General features: G+C 44.0%; 1 protein-coding gene across 1 annotated transcript; it reads right to left on the reverse strand.

The window, feature by feature from the left end:
- Positions 1-533: 533 nt before the first annotated feature.
- On the reverse strand, positions 534-18,095 carry loxl3b (lysyl oxidase-like 3b). Its single transcript, XM_080850768.1, has 14 exons — positions 17,895-18,095; positions 15,160-15,501; positions 14,692-14,858; positions 14,009-14,226; positions 10,009-10,219; positions 9,465-9,645; positions 7,826-7,980; positions 4,986-5,156; positions 3,743-3,902; positions 3,145-3,388; positions 2,789-2,904; positions 2,525-2,661; positions 2,218-2,329; positions 534-1,206 (listed from the first exon to the last, which is right to left on the reverse strand). Exons 2-14 carry the CDS (start codon positions 15,491-15,493, stop codon positions 1,130-1,132), a joined length of 2,283 nt encoding a protein of 760 aa, XP_080706894.1. The 5' UTR covers positions 15,494-15,501; positions 17,895-18,095; the 3' UTR covers positions 534-1,129.
- Between the last annotated feature and the right edge of the window lie 171 nt (positions 18,096-18,266).

Below are 18,266 nucleotides of genomic sequence, written 5' to 3' on the forward strand. Positions count from 1 at the left end.
AAAAATGTTAAATAAATAATTGAAAAATAGACAGTTGATTGTCTGGTTTTGTGTCCACTGTTCATGGGTATCAGTTCAGACAGAGGTTTCTCATCAAAAACAAAAGCTAACAATGCAGCTCCAATTCAGTAGTCCGTGATTCTGGTGTAAATGTGTTGATATTCGAGCTCAACGGGCAAAAGGATGCCACCCCTCCCTTCCATGCTCCTGAAGCAATGTGCAGATAGGCTGGAATTGTTTATGGTTCGGGTCTGAGCCGAGTGTGGGGACACCATGTTTTTTTAAGCACAAAAATTGGCTGAATTTAGTCAAAAAAGTGTATTCGATAAGAATCGCGGACTCTACCTTTAACAACATGTAACAGTAAAATGAAGATCCTTATGTGTGGCTTATGTGAAGAATTGGATGACTTTAATACAGGTTGTATTAATAGCCAAAGGAAATACAATGGCTCAATTTTTCAAGTTTTATTATTCCTTCAAATAAAGAAAAGGTGGCTACAGAAATGGAATGTGCATATTAAAATCCCTGTGATCAAGCAGTACTGAAATATATTGGAATGAGATCATGGACCATATTCCAAACAAAATGAAATTAATATTCATAGTTTTACTTTTAGCTTAAAAAACATTCATTCATTCATTCAGAGTGTTTTTCTTCATAAAACATACATAACAACTTGAAAATACCATAGACCATACGTAAATACGTAAACATACAAACACACATTCATACAAAGCACCGCAAAGGATGTTTTCACACAACAATGATCCCTTGAAACAAATTTTAGAGCGGAGAATTCAAGTAATAGAATTCCTGTATACACACACAAACACAAACACACGCACACGCATCAACTTTGAACGTTGTTTAAACATACTGGCACAAGTACCATTTGAATATGATTTATGTATATGGTTGTAGTGTGCTGTATTATGGGAATTGTAGTATGGGAATCACAATGCAAAACTGAATGAATGAATGACTATGCAAAAAGCCAGATATAGCTTGAATTTCTTAAGTATGATTGTGTGCTTGGTATGAGGTTGACATGTGTCTCTTCAGAGCGAGAGTGTGTGTGTGTGTGTGTGTGTGTGTGTGTGTGTGTGTGTGTGTGTGTGTGTGTGTCTTAATTCGTTATCTGGTTGTTGAACTGTCCAGGATATTTCTCAAACTTCCTCTCCACCTCGTCACTGAACGCATCACCTGCAAGGAAGCAAACAGAATAACCTCAGAATAACCTTCAGGCAACATTACAACCGCTGAACCCACTATAGTCGAAAACTAATGTCAACTTCAGAGGACACAAGTCTTTGGGTTGGTTGTCAGGAGGTTACAAATGTGATGTATTTGTTCTTCTTATTTATTTCCGTTTATAAGATGGTGGTATGTTTCAGCAGACGCAGGCGGGGTGGCTGTGCCCCCCTCTCTGGCCCAGAATGTTGGCAGGCTTTTGGAACCACTGGTATGGCAGACTTTTATTCTTTTGCTTTTATTGTCTCTGTTTCTGTCATTACTGCTGTTTTTCGTGCATGCTCCACAGCCTTCTGCAAAGCTTCACTTCCCAGTCATTTGAAACAGACAAAGCCCAACCTAAGGGGCTTGTGGGGCACACACACACACACACACACACACACAAAAAAAATCACACACACACACACACACACACACACCAAATGGTCGCAAAAAGATTGTTCTGCACCCACTCAAAGGCACATATCTGCATGCACAAATAAACAGATTTCACAATGAGTTATTCATTTTTTCATGTTATAAAACTGCCCTGTCGAAAGAAAGCTCACTGCCCGCCTCTCTCTTCTCTCTCATCCCTCTGTCTGTCTGTCTGTGTCACTGTCTGTGTCTGTGTCTCTCACACATACACAGACACACACACAGTCGAGTACACGTAAACACGTGTATGCAATTCATACACTGGACACCAATTTACAATACCTGCTCTCAGTGTCAAAAGGATGATATGCCAGCTACCTTGCACAAGTGTGTGTCATAGAGGACCTATTCAGAGGACGTGGCAGACAGGTTAAGCCAGGGCGAGAAGGAGCATGTATGGGAAAAGGTGAATCACTGTGTTGGAGGTTGGAGGGAACAACTGGAACACCAAAGGGCCTATACAGCACTATTGGCAGCTAGGGCTGAGACCCAGACAGCCGCAGACATGGAGGTAAACATAGTACATGTCTGATAATGTTGTCTCACCAATGTGACAGTTATGCACCCAGATCCTATGGCCGTCATACTTGCAGCTGCACTTCATGGCATTGTTGGTGTAATCCATCTCCGACACCTCGTAATTTGGATTGATCACAACCTGAGAGAATCACAGAATCAATCACACAAACAGCGAAAAAACACAGAAACAATCTCACAAACTGCTAGAAAGTACTCTTTGTTGTGCACCTGAAAAGTCTATCTGAAAGTCGGAAAGTTGTAAAGTTGTGTGATCAACCGGATGATGGTTTTGATCAACTGACGGAGAGAAATGAGGGAAATCTAATTGCTTTACCTGTAAAATGTAGTTTCCTGGTTTCACGTCTGTGATGTCAATCCACTGGCAGTCAATGTCATGGCGATAGAGATCCCAGCAACCCACTGTGATGCCCTGTTCTCCAAAGTTAGCACACTCATATCGCTTTGAGATACCTATGGCAAACAGAGCAGAAAGATGGGGGAAGAGCTTTATGTGTACATTCGCTGAATGTGAACAGTACACAGTTATTGGCCTTTGAATATGTCTGTGAATATGTAGGTATGTGTTTTCGGCTCTCACCTTCTGGGCACTCTGAATCCTCCAGGCAGAAGCTGGCTTTGTGTCCTTCGGCCACCTTTGTGCCATTAACTGACATCAGATCATAATGAGTAAATATGTCCATGCTGTGATAATGCCTGCAGGTACACAAACATACACACATGAGTATACAAATGGCAGATGAGAAGCTATCAATTGGTGACATACCAATGTTTCTGTAACTGATGACTGGCTTATAAACTCCTTACACCAAAGACATTTTCCGTATGTTTTATCTCTAGTAACTTCCTGTATGGCCATGAGGTCCTACAACACCTTCCTGTGCATCTCCACCAAACTGCCCCCCCTCCCCTCAAACGATGCATTGCTGTAGTTACCCGTGACATGCGTGCCACACCCATGAGTGCCTGCCCAGCCTGGGCCTGAAGTCTGCGCGGCCGACGTTGTGGATCTGCGAGGAGAAGCGCAGCAGGCGCCGGTGGCCGTAGGGCCAGTTGGCCTGGGCGGCGGTCTTGGACAGGCAGTCCTCCTCCGCGGCGCAGTACAGCATGTGCAGCGGCCGGTCCTCGATGTAGACCGTCTGCTGCACCAGCGTCGCGTTCAACACCAGGTCAGACGCCGCTGGAGACGCATGGAGACAGACAGACAGGGGGACAGACAGAGGACAATGAGAGAAAAGGAGGGAAGAAATGAATTAGAGACTGAGGATGAGACAGAGGGAGAAGGAAAAGTACTGATGACAGAGAGAGGGGGATAAGACATGTAGACTGAAATGAGAGACAAAAGAGACAGGGAAAGGAAGAGGTAGTAATGACAAGCTTTCTTGTGATGGCCCTTAATCTGCTGAAACGCCTAACAAAGAGTATTTATTAAATATGTGAGGTTGTGGTTTCTGTGGATCTAAGTGCAGTTATGGAATGAGCATTAAAAGGGAATCTGTTACGGTGTGTACATCATCACTTCAGCAAAACTCACTCTCCGAGCAGATGACCCCAGCGGCAAATCGGGCAGCGGATTTTTGGCAACTGAAGACTTTTTGACGCTGGCACTGTGAGAGGGACATCTCATTCCCTATGCACTTCACTCCACTCCACACCATATCGGTCACATTACTGCCGTCCCAGTACCACGTTTCCTTATAAAGGAAACACGTCATGATAGAAACACACACACACACACACATACAGAAATCAGAGGAGAGAATGTATATATGTGTGTATTTACATGATGTTATGAGTACTTCAAATGTGAATTTGTGTTTTTGTGTATGTATGAGTGAATTAGCCTTTGTTTTTGATCATGAGCAGTTTCGTGCATGAAAGTCCATGCGTTTCTACAGGTGTGTATATAAGTGTGTGTAGTACAGTGACAGAGGTGATGCTTGCAAAAGGATGTTTGTGTGTCATTGTATCAGTTGATTGCATACATGCATGTGTGTTTGTGCTCCGAGAACTGGCATACATGCATAGATAGAGTATGTGTGTGTGTGTTTGTACATGTGTGTAGACACCTAGCAATCACAAATATGCATTAATGTGTGTGTGTGTGTGAGTGTGTGTTTGTGAGTGTGTGTGTACTCACAGTGATAGCATGCATGGCGTAGCCGAACCCTAGCTGTCTGCAGGCCACCATGGCCTCTCTGGTGCTCCAGCCCTGACTGCACAGTGCACCCCAGCGCTCCCCCACCCGCACCTCCACCCGGCCCTCATACGAGGAGCGCCCGCCCTGCAGACGCACCTACACTCACACACACACCTACGACACGTCAGTCAGGTTGACACTAACTTACACACACACACACACCTACAACATGTCAGTCAGGTATACACTAACCTACACACACACACACACACATGGTGCCATGTCTCAACTCTTGCTATCTCTGACTAGTCTCTTCAGTCTCTCTCTCGAGACTCTTGCCTGACCTGGTGTGTTATTGTTTAACAGCATGCTAATGTTTGTGAGAGAGAAGCGTTAGTTTATTAGTCAAAATCATCCATGCAAGTTAATGTCTCAGCATTAGCATTCGCTTGTATTTGTGAAGTAGGAATACTGTGGTAACACAAAAATGTGTGCATCCATACACATGGGAGTATACACTTGACAAGAAGTATGTACTGTTCATGGTGGTGAATGGTGAGTGTGCATGCATATGTTTGCACCCATGTGGATGTATGAGTGTATAGATGTGCATGTATAGGCACAGTTTGAAACATACTTTCAGCCCATGGTTGGCGTATCCCAGGCCCAGCTGCCTGCACACTACCATGGCCTCCTTGGTGCCCCAGCCGTCTCCGCACAGCAGCCCCCAGCGCTGGGTCCCGTTGGGAAGCGCTTGGAGCACCTCAACGCGCCCCTCGTACCGGGACCGCCCCCCTCCGATACGCACCTGTGCATGGCATAGGGGTCAGTGGATCTCCTCGCAAACATCCATGACATCCAGGAGAATCTCATTGGATGTGGGCAGGGCATGCTGGGAGCTGTAGAACAATTTGGTCGTGTTCTAATGGTCAGTGGCAGTGGAGCCGAGAGACAAGAATTTGTCGCATTTAAATAAGATTATCAAGTGGATAGGGAATGCTTTAAGAAACTAGGATTCTTGATACCCGTTTTCAAATATAAGTCACAAAACACTTTTTTGGCATACACTGGAATCAGAGACTCATTAACTCAGAGTGAGACAAATGATCTGAATATACACTGTATGAATGTATATGGAAATGATCATGTCTCTCAGCATCACCTCATCCCAAGCTTTAGAGGAGCTGTCAGTAACCTGCACTCATCCAATCAACAGCTTGTAAATCTTCACTGACTAGAATGATGTGGCAGTCAGTGAAACAGAACACTGATATTATTCTGACATGGGTTTACGGTTATCACAGTTTTAAATGTAAGGCAGTTGTTTCTGAAACTTTATCACAGTTGTTGAGCTTAAGAACTTGCTGCCATGTTAGTAGTCCAACACATACATGTAACATAACACATAGGTAAAATAGTTTCTGAAACCATTCAAATAATTTAATATCAGATTGAAAAGCTATTCAGGTTTGACCAACAATTACGGAAAACATTAAGAACTAAATTGCAAATGTGTATTTAAAGCAACTAAATGTTGTACATAACTACAACAAAGTAAAGCAGTCTTTAATCATCCCTACCATGGCTTATGTGCCATGCTGACTGTGCTAAACTTTGACTTCCCACTACAGATCAAAATGAATGGCTGACTCTGTCTGTATTCCTGTAATCCTTAATTACACAGCGGTTGGAGCCAACCGGAAAAACAGTGATCACTTTCTTACCGGACAACAGACAAACAGTAATCACATAGCTACTGTACACACAGGAACACATAATTGAGGTAACAGACGGTAAAAACTAAGGAGGTTTATAACCCTAACACTGATGTGATGAGAAGAATGTGGGGAAAGAATGTGGGGAAAGTATATATATATACAGTCATGGACAAAAATATTGGCACCCCTGCACTTCTATCAGATAATGCACCACTACTCCCAGAAAAGTGTTGCAATTACAAATGCTTTTGTATTCACATGTTTATTTACTTAGTTTGCATTGGAAAAACACAAAAAAATCTGAGAAATAATGCCAAATCTGACTTTATTCCACATAAAACTCAAAAAAGGGCCGGACCATTTTTGTCCATGACTGTATATATATACAGTACTGTGCAAAAGTTTTAGGCAGGTGTGAAAAAATGCAGTAAACTAAGAATGCTTTCAAAAATGGAAGTGTTAACAGTTTATTTTCATCAATTCTTCATAAATTAACAAAATGCAGTGAAGGAACAGAAGAAAATTCTAAATGAAATCAATATTTGGTGTGACCACCCTTTGCCTTCAAAATAGCATCAATTCTTCCAGATACACTTGCGCACAGTTTTTGAAGGAACTCGGCTGGTAAATTGTTCCAAACATCTTGGAGAACTAACCACAGATCTTCTGTGGATGTAGGCTTCCTAAAATTCTTCTGTCTCTTCATGTAAACCCAGACAGACTCGATGATGTAGAGATCAGGGCTCTGTGGTGGTCATACCATCACTTGCAGGACTTTCTGTTCTTCTTTAAGCTGAAGATAGCTGTTAATGACATTGGCTGTATGTTTGGGGTTATGTTCCTGCTGCAGAATACATTTGGTGCCAATCATACGCCTCCCTGATGGTATTGCATGATGGATTAGTATCTGCCTGTATTTCTCAGCATTGAGGACACCATTCATCCTGACCAAATCTCCAACTCCACTTGCAGAAATGCAGCCCCAAACTGGAAAGGAACCTCTACCATGCTTCACTGTTGCATGCAGACTCTCATTATTGTGCCTCTCTCAAGCCCTTCGGCGAACAAACTGCCTTCTTCTACAGCCAAATATTCCTAATTTTGACTCATCAGTCCAAAGCACCTTCTGCCATGTTTCTGCACCCCAGTTTCTATGTTTTCATGCTTAGTTCAGTCACTTGGCCTTGTTTCCTTGTCGGGGTAGAGCTTTTTGGCTGCAACTCTTCCATGAAGACCACTTCTGGCCAGACTTCCCCGAACAGTAAATGTCTGTACCTGGGTACCACTGGTTTCTGCCAGTTCTGAGCTGATGCCACTGCTTGAAATCTTCCGATTTCGAAGGTAAATAAGCTTGATGTGTTTTTCATCAGCTGCATTAAGTTTCCTTGGCTGACCACTGCGTCTACGATCCTCAACGTCTTCTTCAAAAGAGCTTGAACTGCACATTTTGAAACCCCTGTCTGCTTTGAAATCTTTGTCTGGGAGAGACCCTGCTGATGCAGTATAACTACGTTGTGTCTTGTTGCTGTGCTCAGTCTTACCATGTAAATGGATACAAAATAAACATTTATTGTTTACAAGCATTCTTAGTTCATAGCATTTTTTCACACCGGCCTAAAACTTTTGCACAGTACTGTATATAAGAGATATAAAACAACATGTTGTGTGTGTGTGAGCGACTGTGTGACAAAGAGGGAGCGAGAGCATGAGAGAGAGGGAGGGAGAGAGAGAGACCGAGAGGAGAGAGTGAGTGCCTGACCGTTTTCTCATAGCCCATGTAGGGGGTGTTGCAGCGGACAGACGCGTCCTCTGTGTGCTGGCAGTCCTCCTCTGTGATGTTCTTAAAGGGGCAGTTCCAGATGGAGCGCTCCGCACCAGTACACTGCACCTCATTCATGTGGACCGGACCCATGCCTGCCCACCATACACACACACACACCCCAGACACGCACACACACATTAGTCACACGCACACACAGGTGCACACACACCAGACATGCACACACGTACACCAGACACAGTTGTAATACTCCACCCCCTTCACAATATACCTTATTCATAAACAGCAGACACGACTTGCAACACGACATGTACCAAACACATATCCACACAAACATGTACAGGCGGAACACACACACACACACACACACACACACACACACACACACACACACACACACACACACACACACACACATAGCCCCAGGATGTATACACAACACTAATGAGGAGGCATATACACAAACATATTACAAATAAACATGCAGAGATAAACAGATTCCTGTGTAGGACTTGCAACACAAGCATGAACCAATCAAAAGCTAGCCTAATAACACAAACAATACATACAGACTCACATGATTCAAATACACATACAAGCACACATATGCACACACACATGTGCACGCACACACACACACACACATGTGCACACACTACTATGCACACACACAAGTTATCCTACATACACACAGACACAGACACACGCAGATAAATAGTCTGCAGGTTTTCATTTTTCTCAAACACACACACACACACACACACACACACACACACACACACACACACACACACACGCACGCACACACACACAAGGTCACACAGTCTGAAAGTCTGTATCCCTCTCTCTCTGTCTCAGACACACACACAGATCACCTAAACCCACCACTATGCCTCTGGCACTGTAGCGCCCGTTGTTATAACATCTAAATGCAACAGTCTGAGCATTAAGTAAACACACAGACACACACACACAGACACACACACACTCAGACACTAACTACTGCAAACAGACCAAATGTGGAATGAGTATTAACTTCGTGTGGGACAATGCGGGGCATGTTACTTACTCTGGGAGGAAACCTAGAACTTTGCTATAATGTCTGTCCTCTAGTTGATACCACAACACACCAGTTAGGCAATGAAAGATACAGGCTCTGTGTGTGTATGTGTGTGTGTGTGTGTGTGTGTGTGTGTGTGTGTGTGTGTGTGTGTGTGTGTGTGTGTGTGTGTGTGTGTGTGGTGATTATCTGTGAGTGTTTGCAACATTCCTTAAATGGTTTCTTAATGAAATTCCCAGCAGATTGTTAGCTATGTAGACTACAGATGTTCCAGAGGGATGACCTCTAAGGCTGGGACAGAGGACAGACTGATAACCCCCGAACGCTGCTTGTGAAGACCTTCTGTCCTTTATGATAAATCAACACTCTGTGTGTGATTACTATGTGTCATTCATTCATTCATTCATTCATCCATAAATACATACAAACACACACTCACATATACATACAGATACCAGCACATACATACATACATACATACTACATAGACCCACGCACACACAAACACACACTAACATTCATGTATGTGTTTTTCAGCATGTTCTTTGGTGTGCTCACCCTGCCCCATGCGTCCTCCAGTGAGGGCCTCCTTGGCCGAGCCGAAGCCCAGCTCCCTGCACACCACACTGGCTGCCTGCAGGTTCCAGCGGTCGTCACACACCGTCCCCCACACACCTCCCCTCATCACCTCCACGCGGCCCTCCCCCACATGCGTGCCACCCTTCAGGCGAACTGTTTTCTGGACACACACACACACACACACACACACACACACACACACACACACACACACACACACACTCACACACACACACACGCACATATAGACACACACACAGTGTCAAAACAAACTCATACATACATGCAGCACGTACACATATACATTAAATGCCGCATCCCTCTCCCAAACACATGTAAACACACAACGGAGAGAGTATTCACACAGAGATGTAGCTACAAACATACACAGCACACAACAAAGAAATAATGTTCTTGACACCCCCAATAAGGACACAACCCAAATCACATTCACACTCACACACACACACACACACACACACACACACGTACACATACAGGTTCTGTTTGGATGCACACATACCGAAACCTTGAGCTTCTTCTTCAGGGCAACGCTGTGTGTGTACAGTGGCCCTGCCACACAACTGACCACTGCAGGCATCCCGTCCTCACAGGCCCCCGCGGTGTTGTTGCCCTTACTGAACTCCAACGGGCACGCGGCCAAGTGCACCTCAGTGCCTAGACAGGCCACCGAGTGAATCAGGAAGTGACTCTTCTGACGCTCTGTGGACAGCCTGCAGACATCAGGTCATCCAATTCAGTGACAAGCAAATAGTAAGGATGCTAAGAATGACTCCAAAGATGAGAACGCAGTGAAGGGGTCATGCCATCAAAGGAGACAGTTATATAAAAGAATACAAGACATGTTGAAGAAGTTTAGGGACTTCTAATATAATAATAAGTAAGGAGTATAGATACAGCAGAGAACGGGTGGAGAGTTTATGCCTGGATGGAATCAGGACATGAGAGAAAAGAATAAGATAATTTAGTGTAGGGTTAAGCATTATAGAGAATACAGATTAACACAAAACAATCTAACTACATTAGGAGCCTAGGGAATGTCAGAGGGTAGTTACATGCTACGAAGGGTGTAATCCCAACAAAGATATTTCTCCTGAGAGAGTGGAGAGAACAAAAAAGAGAGTTGAGTTCAATTCTATGTCAGACCAAACACCCAAAGGACAGTTTCTGGAACTCTCCAGTCTTCTGTGAGCAACCCATGTGAAGTTACATGACACTCAGAAGAGCCTGTCTATTGGTCCAAATCAGAAAAATCCAAACTGAATGAGAGATCACTGGAGCTTCATCAGTAAGATATGACTCTTAGTTGTCACATGAGAGATTTCAGCTGAATATAATGAGAAATAATAGTTATATTAAGGTGGTGCTTTTGAAGATTCTCTAAAAAGATTGTCATTTTGCTCCATTCACTCTCATTCATTTAGGACACTGGATGTGCACCCTTCAAAGTCACTCCATCCACAGGTTACACTGAAGGGGTTAGCAAAGAACGAGATCACAGCGTCGGGACAAAACTGTGACCCGACTGACTGACAAATTGACCTGAAGGCATGGAAGATGGCCATTTGGTTTCCAAGGTTACCTTTTCTGTGCTGCGTTGGCGCTGTTTTTAGCGTTAGCATTAGCTTTAGCGTTAGCTTTGGATTTGAGTTTCTGCCTGCAACGCAAACATTGATTACAAACACACTTACGCATAGACACCCACATGCGCAGAACACTAACCCATATAACACACCATTCAACAAAGGCCATCAAATAAAGCATTTTACACACACACACACACACACACACACACACTAAGCATATTAAGCAACTGACAACAACAATAATCATATGATAAATCACAAAAAGCAAACAACAAGGCAGTGTGCTAAGCAATGATGATTAAAAAAAATATTTAATAATGGACGTTAAGGCATTACCAATGAATTCAACATCAGAATGAATGTTTCAAGCATGGAACGGTTAGTTCACGTTAGTAAAGCCAGCAGACTCCCACAGTGAGTCACTACACTTAGTGATGAGATCCTTATGCTTCTCTCCCTCCATAACAGCCTCCCACAACCACTTCCCCATTTAATGCTCATTATCTCAGTGGAACCTCTGCGAGCATAATGACTCACATTTACTGCTGTTGGAGCAGTGTGGGAGCTGTGTGCAACTCACAAAAGAAATGACAAAGCTACTCAGTTATGTGGCAGAAAAAGAGTTACGTGCCAAGGAGAGACCTACTCACTGCTTTCAAATTAAAACAATATTCAAACAGCTGTAGAAGTACACACAGAACTGAGTTGGCTTTTTCAATCAAATCACAAATATACACACACACAAACACACACACACGCTTGCATTTCTGACAAGAGGATGTGAGTGCTGAAGACTACTTATTAAGAGTTACTTGAACAACAGCAAAACTACAAACCCACAAGCCTTGTTGAAGAGGACACTCTCACACCCAAGCATCCTTTCTCACACCCATAAGAACACACTCTCTCACTCTCATATACACACACACAGTGTGTGTGTAAATGTCAATCTAGAGGGAGAACTTTGCTTAGTTATCCTTCTAAGATAGTACCTGCCAGCGTCTATGGTAACTTTGCCTTTCGCCCCAGCTGATCTTTTGAGACGCCTGCAAAGTGACAGCACAAATTTTCACACACACACAAACACACAACGTGCAAGCATGACTTAATGGTATGAACACACACACACACACACACACACACACACACACACACACACACACACACACACACACACACACACACACACACACACACACACACACACACACACACACAGGGATGCTTGTCTGACCCTGTCAGAATGTTGTTACCCATTAGGAATTAATCAGATGTGCAGGTCATACCTTTATATGCTCAAAGTCACACACACACACACACACACACACACACACACACACACACACACACACACACACACACACACACACACAAGCACACACACACACACACACACATACACATACACAGAGAGACAGACAGGCAGAGAGATTGGGGTGTTCTGGTTTTCATTTAAAAACCTGAGGTCACACTCCAGAAGTGGACTCATGTGATTCAGACAGAGTAAGTGCAAACTTCTTTCACAACACAATGTAACACAGAATTAAGTGGTATTCTAAGGATCATTAATACAGAGAGAGAGAGAGAGAGAGAAAGTGAGAGAACACATATGCACACGGAGATACGGTAACACGTATCCAAGTCCACACATACACGCACACACACACACACACACCACATTGTAGTCATTCAGGGGAGTCAGAGGCTGGAATTCCTAAAAGTGAGACATTCCTCCAACATTCCGCAGAATTCTGGTCTACGGACCTTGGAAAAATACCCCTAAGGCCTATTACCCCTACCCCTTGATGACCCCCACCTCTTCCTCCCCCTCCTTCTCACTCTCTTCCTCTTCTCTCTTCTTCTCTCCGCTCCCCCTCCTCACCTCTTTTTCCTCAAATAAAACTTTCCTCCTGTCTGGCAAGCTGAAATGAGACGGCCACAGCGATACTAAGAGCAGACTGTGTGTGTGTGTGTTTGTTTTTCCTCGTGGTCCATTTCAAATAGATGTGTGTGTGTGTGTGTGTGTGTGTGTGTGTGTGTGTGTGTCTGTGTGTGTGTTCTGGAACAGCGCCGAACCCCCTTTTCTCAGACGAATGAGAGAAAACACCACACTTCCTCTCATGGCAGTGAGAACGAGAGAGCAGGAGTGAGCATAAGAGAGAGAGGGGGGGGGGGGGATCTCCTACATCCTGCTCACAGTTATGAAAACCCCTGCTCTGGAACCCTGCCAAACGTCCCTTCTGTCCTCACAATCCTCTTACATTCTGCAAACATTCTACGAACACTCATCAAACATTCTGGAGCTTCACCCCCTGTGTTCTAAATGCAAACAGCAAACAGTGTGTGTTTACAGTAGCTTAAATCACAGGGGTGAATCTGTGACGCTTGCAGCTTAAAATAAGGACCTCACATTAGAGGTGCTCCCCCAGAGCCCTGCTTTTAACACATCAACAGTCTCACCACAATGTCTGAGAGGAAAGGCCTCTGTGCATGGAGCTGCACATTAAGCCTGTGATATCATACAAAATGATAGTGTAGTCAAGAGAAAAAGACAGAAAGAAAAAAAGTCCAAAGTTGCGAGTCCAAAACAACTTGTTCTTTCTGACGCACCACGATTCAGCAGGGAGTGATGCAGTCTTTTGTTCAATCCATTTACTAACCTCACATTAAGAGAACCTTAATGCCGGATCGAGACATCGAGTAAAGTGTGAAGGTGCCTTAGTTTAAAAAAACCTACAACCGTACTGGGATGTTTAGCCAAGATGGACAATAGCAAGGTTTCAAAAAGCCAGCTGTTCATAAAAAGAAAACTTTCCACTATGAAATAGCTTTCCACTATCTCAACTTCAGGGCTCTCTATGCTCGCATAGTTCTACAGGAGAAGCGCTGTTCATTGTGAGCGGCAATAAAACTAACCTGTAGAAGTTCTTGTTGACCTTCCTCTCATGGGGGAACCCCAGCATGCCGCAGATGACGCGGGAGTTTTTGGGTATCCAGCCACGGTCGCAAACCTGTGCCCAGCTGTTCTTGAAGCGCACCTCCACCACACCCTCCGTAACCGGGAGCCGCCGCTTGCCTGTGGCGACCACGGGGCGCAGACGCACTTCCTCAATATGATACTCATCCCTCTGCACCTGATAGAGAGAGAGATGGAGAAATATATTAACTGGGCTGCCGCCTGCTACTTTGAATGTAAAGGATATAGCAAGTGTGTATCTTATCTGCAGTCTCAAATATGACTTTGCTGTGTACAGTATGAATATATTTGTCTGTGTCCTGTCCTGAATGTTTGAGTGCTGATGTGTGTTGGCCTGGCTTCCCTGTGTATGTGTGTTTGTGTGTTGTGTGTGTATGTGAGTGTTTGTGTGATTGTGTTGGTATGTCTACTGGATGTGTGTAATTGAGTGCACTGGCATGTGTCCTAGCTATTTCTGTAGAAATGAAATGAGTAAGCTTGTGTCCTGACTGCATGTGTCTTTGACCTCTCGCTATCTGTGGTTGTGTGTGGTTGTGTGTGTGTGTGTGTGTGTGTGTGTGTGTGTGTGTGTGTATGTGTGCAATGGAGAAAGACAGAGAGAGCAAAGACCCTGCTTGCGTACCTCTATGACATTTTCAGTATCAGTGTATCCTGGCAGCCTCTCGTCCTTGCATACGACTCCAGCATCCTCATCGTGAGTGCAGTCACTGTTCCCCCAGCCGCGCGACTTGCACACAGATACACTTGTCTCACTGCCGGCGCACTGCACATTGTCCAGCCAGATCTTACCTGCACACAAACAAGGCCGCAGATACAACAGGTCTCTACCTCTGTGTGTGTTTGTGTATAAGGTGCAGGGTGAATTAATTTTGTTGTGTCAGGGTCATTTTTGTATTTGTACACAACACTGTATGGTGTATTCTGTGTGTGTGTCCATGTGTATCAGCTCTATTCGTATAGAGGAGCCTTTATATTTGTGGGTGTGTGTGTGTGTGTGTGTGTGTGTGTGTGTGTGTGTGTCTGTGTGTGTGTGTGTGCTTGTGTGTGTGTGTGTGTGTGTGTCTGTGTGTGTGTGTGTGTCTGTGTGTACCTGCTCCTTTGCCATACTTGGCGCTGTGTGTCCAGCCAGTCGCAGAAACAAAGCCCAGCTGGCGGCAGAGGACGTGGGCATTGGATAATGTGAAGTCGTCATCACAAATGGTTCCCCACTCCCCCTTGTAGAACACCTCTATGCGCCCCTCATTGTGTTTTCTGGGGTAACCAGCCAAACGGAACTTGAGACGCTCGGACTGTGGCTTGGGAGAAGGTGTGGACTTTGTAGGGGGTGTGGTCTGTGTAGGGGGTGTGGTCTGAGCCAGACAGGATGTAGACCACAGCCCTAATAGGAGTGTCACTATATACCTCCACAAATGACAGGGCTCCATTATTGAACCTGCATACGAGGATTTCAAATCGTGGAGAAAGTTATTAGACTGTGTTAATGGATGTAAAATACATAAACAGCATATCATCATGCACTTCCATGACAGAGAGATGAAGCCAAAATTCATCAAACTGAGAGCAATATGTTCAAAGCATAGTATGCACAGTAAAGATGCAACCCATATTTGGGATAAATCGCCTCCATCTATCTGGTTTACGATGCTTTTTACAGTCATTGGACGATGTTGTCCAAACCAACACAGGCATGCACATGGTAGCATTTAACATTAGCGCTAACTGTTTCCAACTGAGGGGGCAGCTTTTGTCAGGTGTCTGTGAAGTTCTTTACCTGACCTTTCAACCCTGACCCATAAAAACAGGTTGCTCTGAAGGCAGAGTAATGTGAAACATATTTACCTCTTTAGGGAAGGTTCCCATAACACCAAAGGGGTATTTATTGCCTTGCTTGTCATGATAAATAACAGAATCATCTGCATCTGATATATTTCAGAAGGAAACCTCAAACTTACTTAATTATGCAATATAATTACACCCAATCATATTCATAAGCCATGTAAATATATAGAGATGGCTCAGTGGGTGACATCTTCACACACACACACACACACACACACACACACACACACACACACACACACACACACACACACACACACACACAAAACACCCATCAAAGCATTCTGATTTCAGCAATTCACTAGATGTTGATCAAGAACACCTACTGTAAGACAACCCCTCTTTAGTTTAGCTAATCAGCTTTTTAGACATTATTCTGTAAGCATCAAAACTTCATGAAACATATTTGAGTTGTCGAATACGATGAATATGATAACACATGATGATAGCACATATTTTAAATACCCACTGATGACTAAGTGTGCTGACATTAAAACTATTTTTGTCATACAACACCTCCTCAATTCACACACACGGAGGGAGAGAGAGAGAGAAGGATAGAGAGTGCTGTCAAGAAAAACGTCCTTGCTGCCTCAAGCAGATAATTACATTAGGTGAGGCAGAAATCAAGCTTCCTAGAAGCCGTCCCACCTGCCCAGACACAGCAGTTTAGGTAGCAGACTTTCAAAAGTGATTAGGATCTGCACCCGCATCCTCGGAACATTCCTTTCAGACCCTCTGCGATCACTCAACAGTTGCTACGGAGACGAAGCAAGATGCGAATGGATTCCTGCCAAGATCTGCCTTTAGAGCGAACCAATACCCTATTCACTAATATAATGCTGAAATTACGTGCGTGTTGTAATTGACAACTGTGTCAAACTGTGGGTTATGACAACTGTAAAGTGCGAGAAAGAAGGTCGTCTGTGAACAATGGCCAAATTTCGGCATGCAGAACATCTGGACTGGCTGTGGAATGTTATTTTGGAATTAACTTTCCCTTAGCTGTCGGACTTTGGTACATTCGAAGCTTACACTAACCGGCTCCACGGATCATTGAGAATGCTTTTCATCATGCAACTCCAGCCAAAATGCCGTGTAGGTGCACTGGTCCAGTGTGATGTCACTGATGTGACGTCGCTGGATGGGCCTGCCTTAGTTTCATACAGAAGCTGCACGTGCCTCTCTATAACAGACCTCATATGAGCTTATGCTGTAAACACTTTTAACGAGCCGACACATACAGCAGCTGCGCATAGTGCATAGCCTATGGCTTGCGAGTAGTAAACAGTCAATAAAACCCCAACATTATGCTAACACACTCAGCCCATCGTGCCCAGGCCCAGGCGCACTATCACCACTCAAACCGCAGCAGCCCACTGTCCTTTAGGGTTGAAGGGTTCATCTCTCCAGCGCTCTCCCAACCTAATTGATAACCACACTCCATATTAAAATTTCTAAACGTCTTATTTTGTCTGGTTTTGTTATGTCCATTAGCACCTCTAAAACGTTTAGGCACGAGTGTGCTTCTTCTGCGGGAGAATGATGATCCAAATGTTTCCCAATTAATTCCCAGTTAACACGCACGCACGAGCACACAGAGAAAGCTTTAGGTTACAGGCTTGCACCCAAGAGATCAATTTGACACCTGTTTTTCCTTACAGAAAATCCAAATCAGATGTTGTTTTCTGTGGTCTAATCTTAGACTCTCCACTTTATTACTACCAGAAGGCCAAGTGTGAATTTAACACAAATTGCAGAAAAAAACATTAAGTCTAAATGACAGGGACTGAGAGAGACATAGAAGTGTGTGTGTGTTTTAATTTGTGTGTCGGTATTTTTCACATGTGGTAGTGGTACACTAATGGAAAGTCCAAATATCTGAAAGGGAATAATACTGTTACGATATATTGGGTTTTCGGTATCTCAGAAGCAAGCTCGTTTACAGTGACAAATACAGATAGCAAAGAAAGATTTAGAACTTACCAGATGTGTTTTCCGGGTCTGCCGATTTCGAGGTTTCGTTAACTTTTTTGTCTGCTCACAGTCGTGGTAATTCAAAAAATGTAAGCCAATGCTTCTGATTATACAGCCATGGATATCCTTCGTCCGGCAGACAGACGGTGGTCACCCAGAGCGTCTGCCAAAGTTAAAACAAAATCTTTACAGCTCAAAGCACCTAATGGCCTATAATCACAACCGTCCTTTTGTCTATAAATTGCCAGCTGTACCGCAGTGAAAGTAAGAGGGATGGAGGGACAGCAAGAAGGAGTGAGAGAGGGAAGGAGGGAGGTGGAGTTGACTCGTGGACGACTCTCACATCTTGAGAGGGGGCAGGATTTTTCCTACAGAAAAAAA

The sequence above is a fragment of the Sprattus sprattus genome (assembly GCF_963457725.1).
Source record: "Sprattus sprattus genome assembly, chromosome: 13".
In the NCBI taxonomy this organism is placed as follows: domain Eukaryota; kingdom Metazoa; phylum Chordata; class Actinopteri; order Clupeiformes; family Clupeidae; genus Sprattus; species Sprattus sprattus.

Excerpts from the sequence above, each read along its gene's own strand:
- loxl3b (XM_080850768.1), bottom strand. The coding sequence starts at position 15,493 with ATGGAGCCCTGTCATTTGTGGAGGTATATAGTGACACTCCTATTAGGG. Across the intron at positions 7,981-9,464 it reads TGGAGGACGCATGGGGCAGG|GCATGGGTCCGGTCCACATG; the intron begins GTGAGCACACCA and ends TATGGTGGGCAG. Across the intron at positions 1,207-2,217 it reads GGTGCATAACTGTCACATTG|GTGATGCGTTCAGTGACGAG; the intron begins GTGAGACAACAT and ends GCTTCCTTGCAG.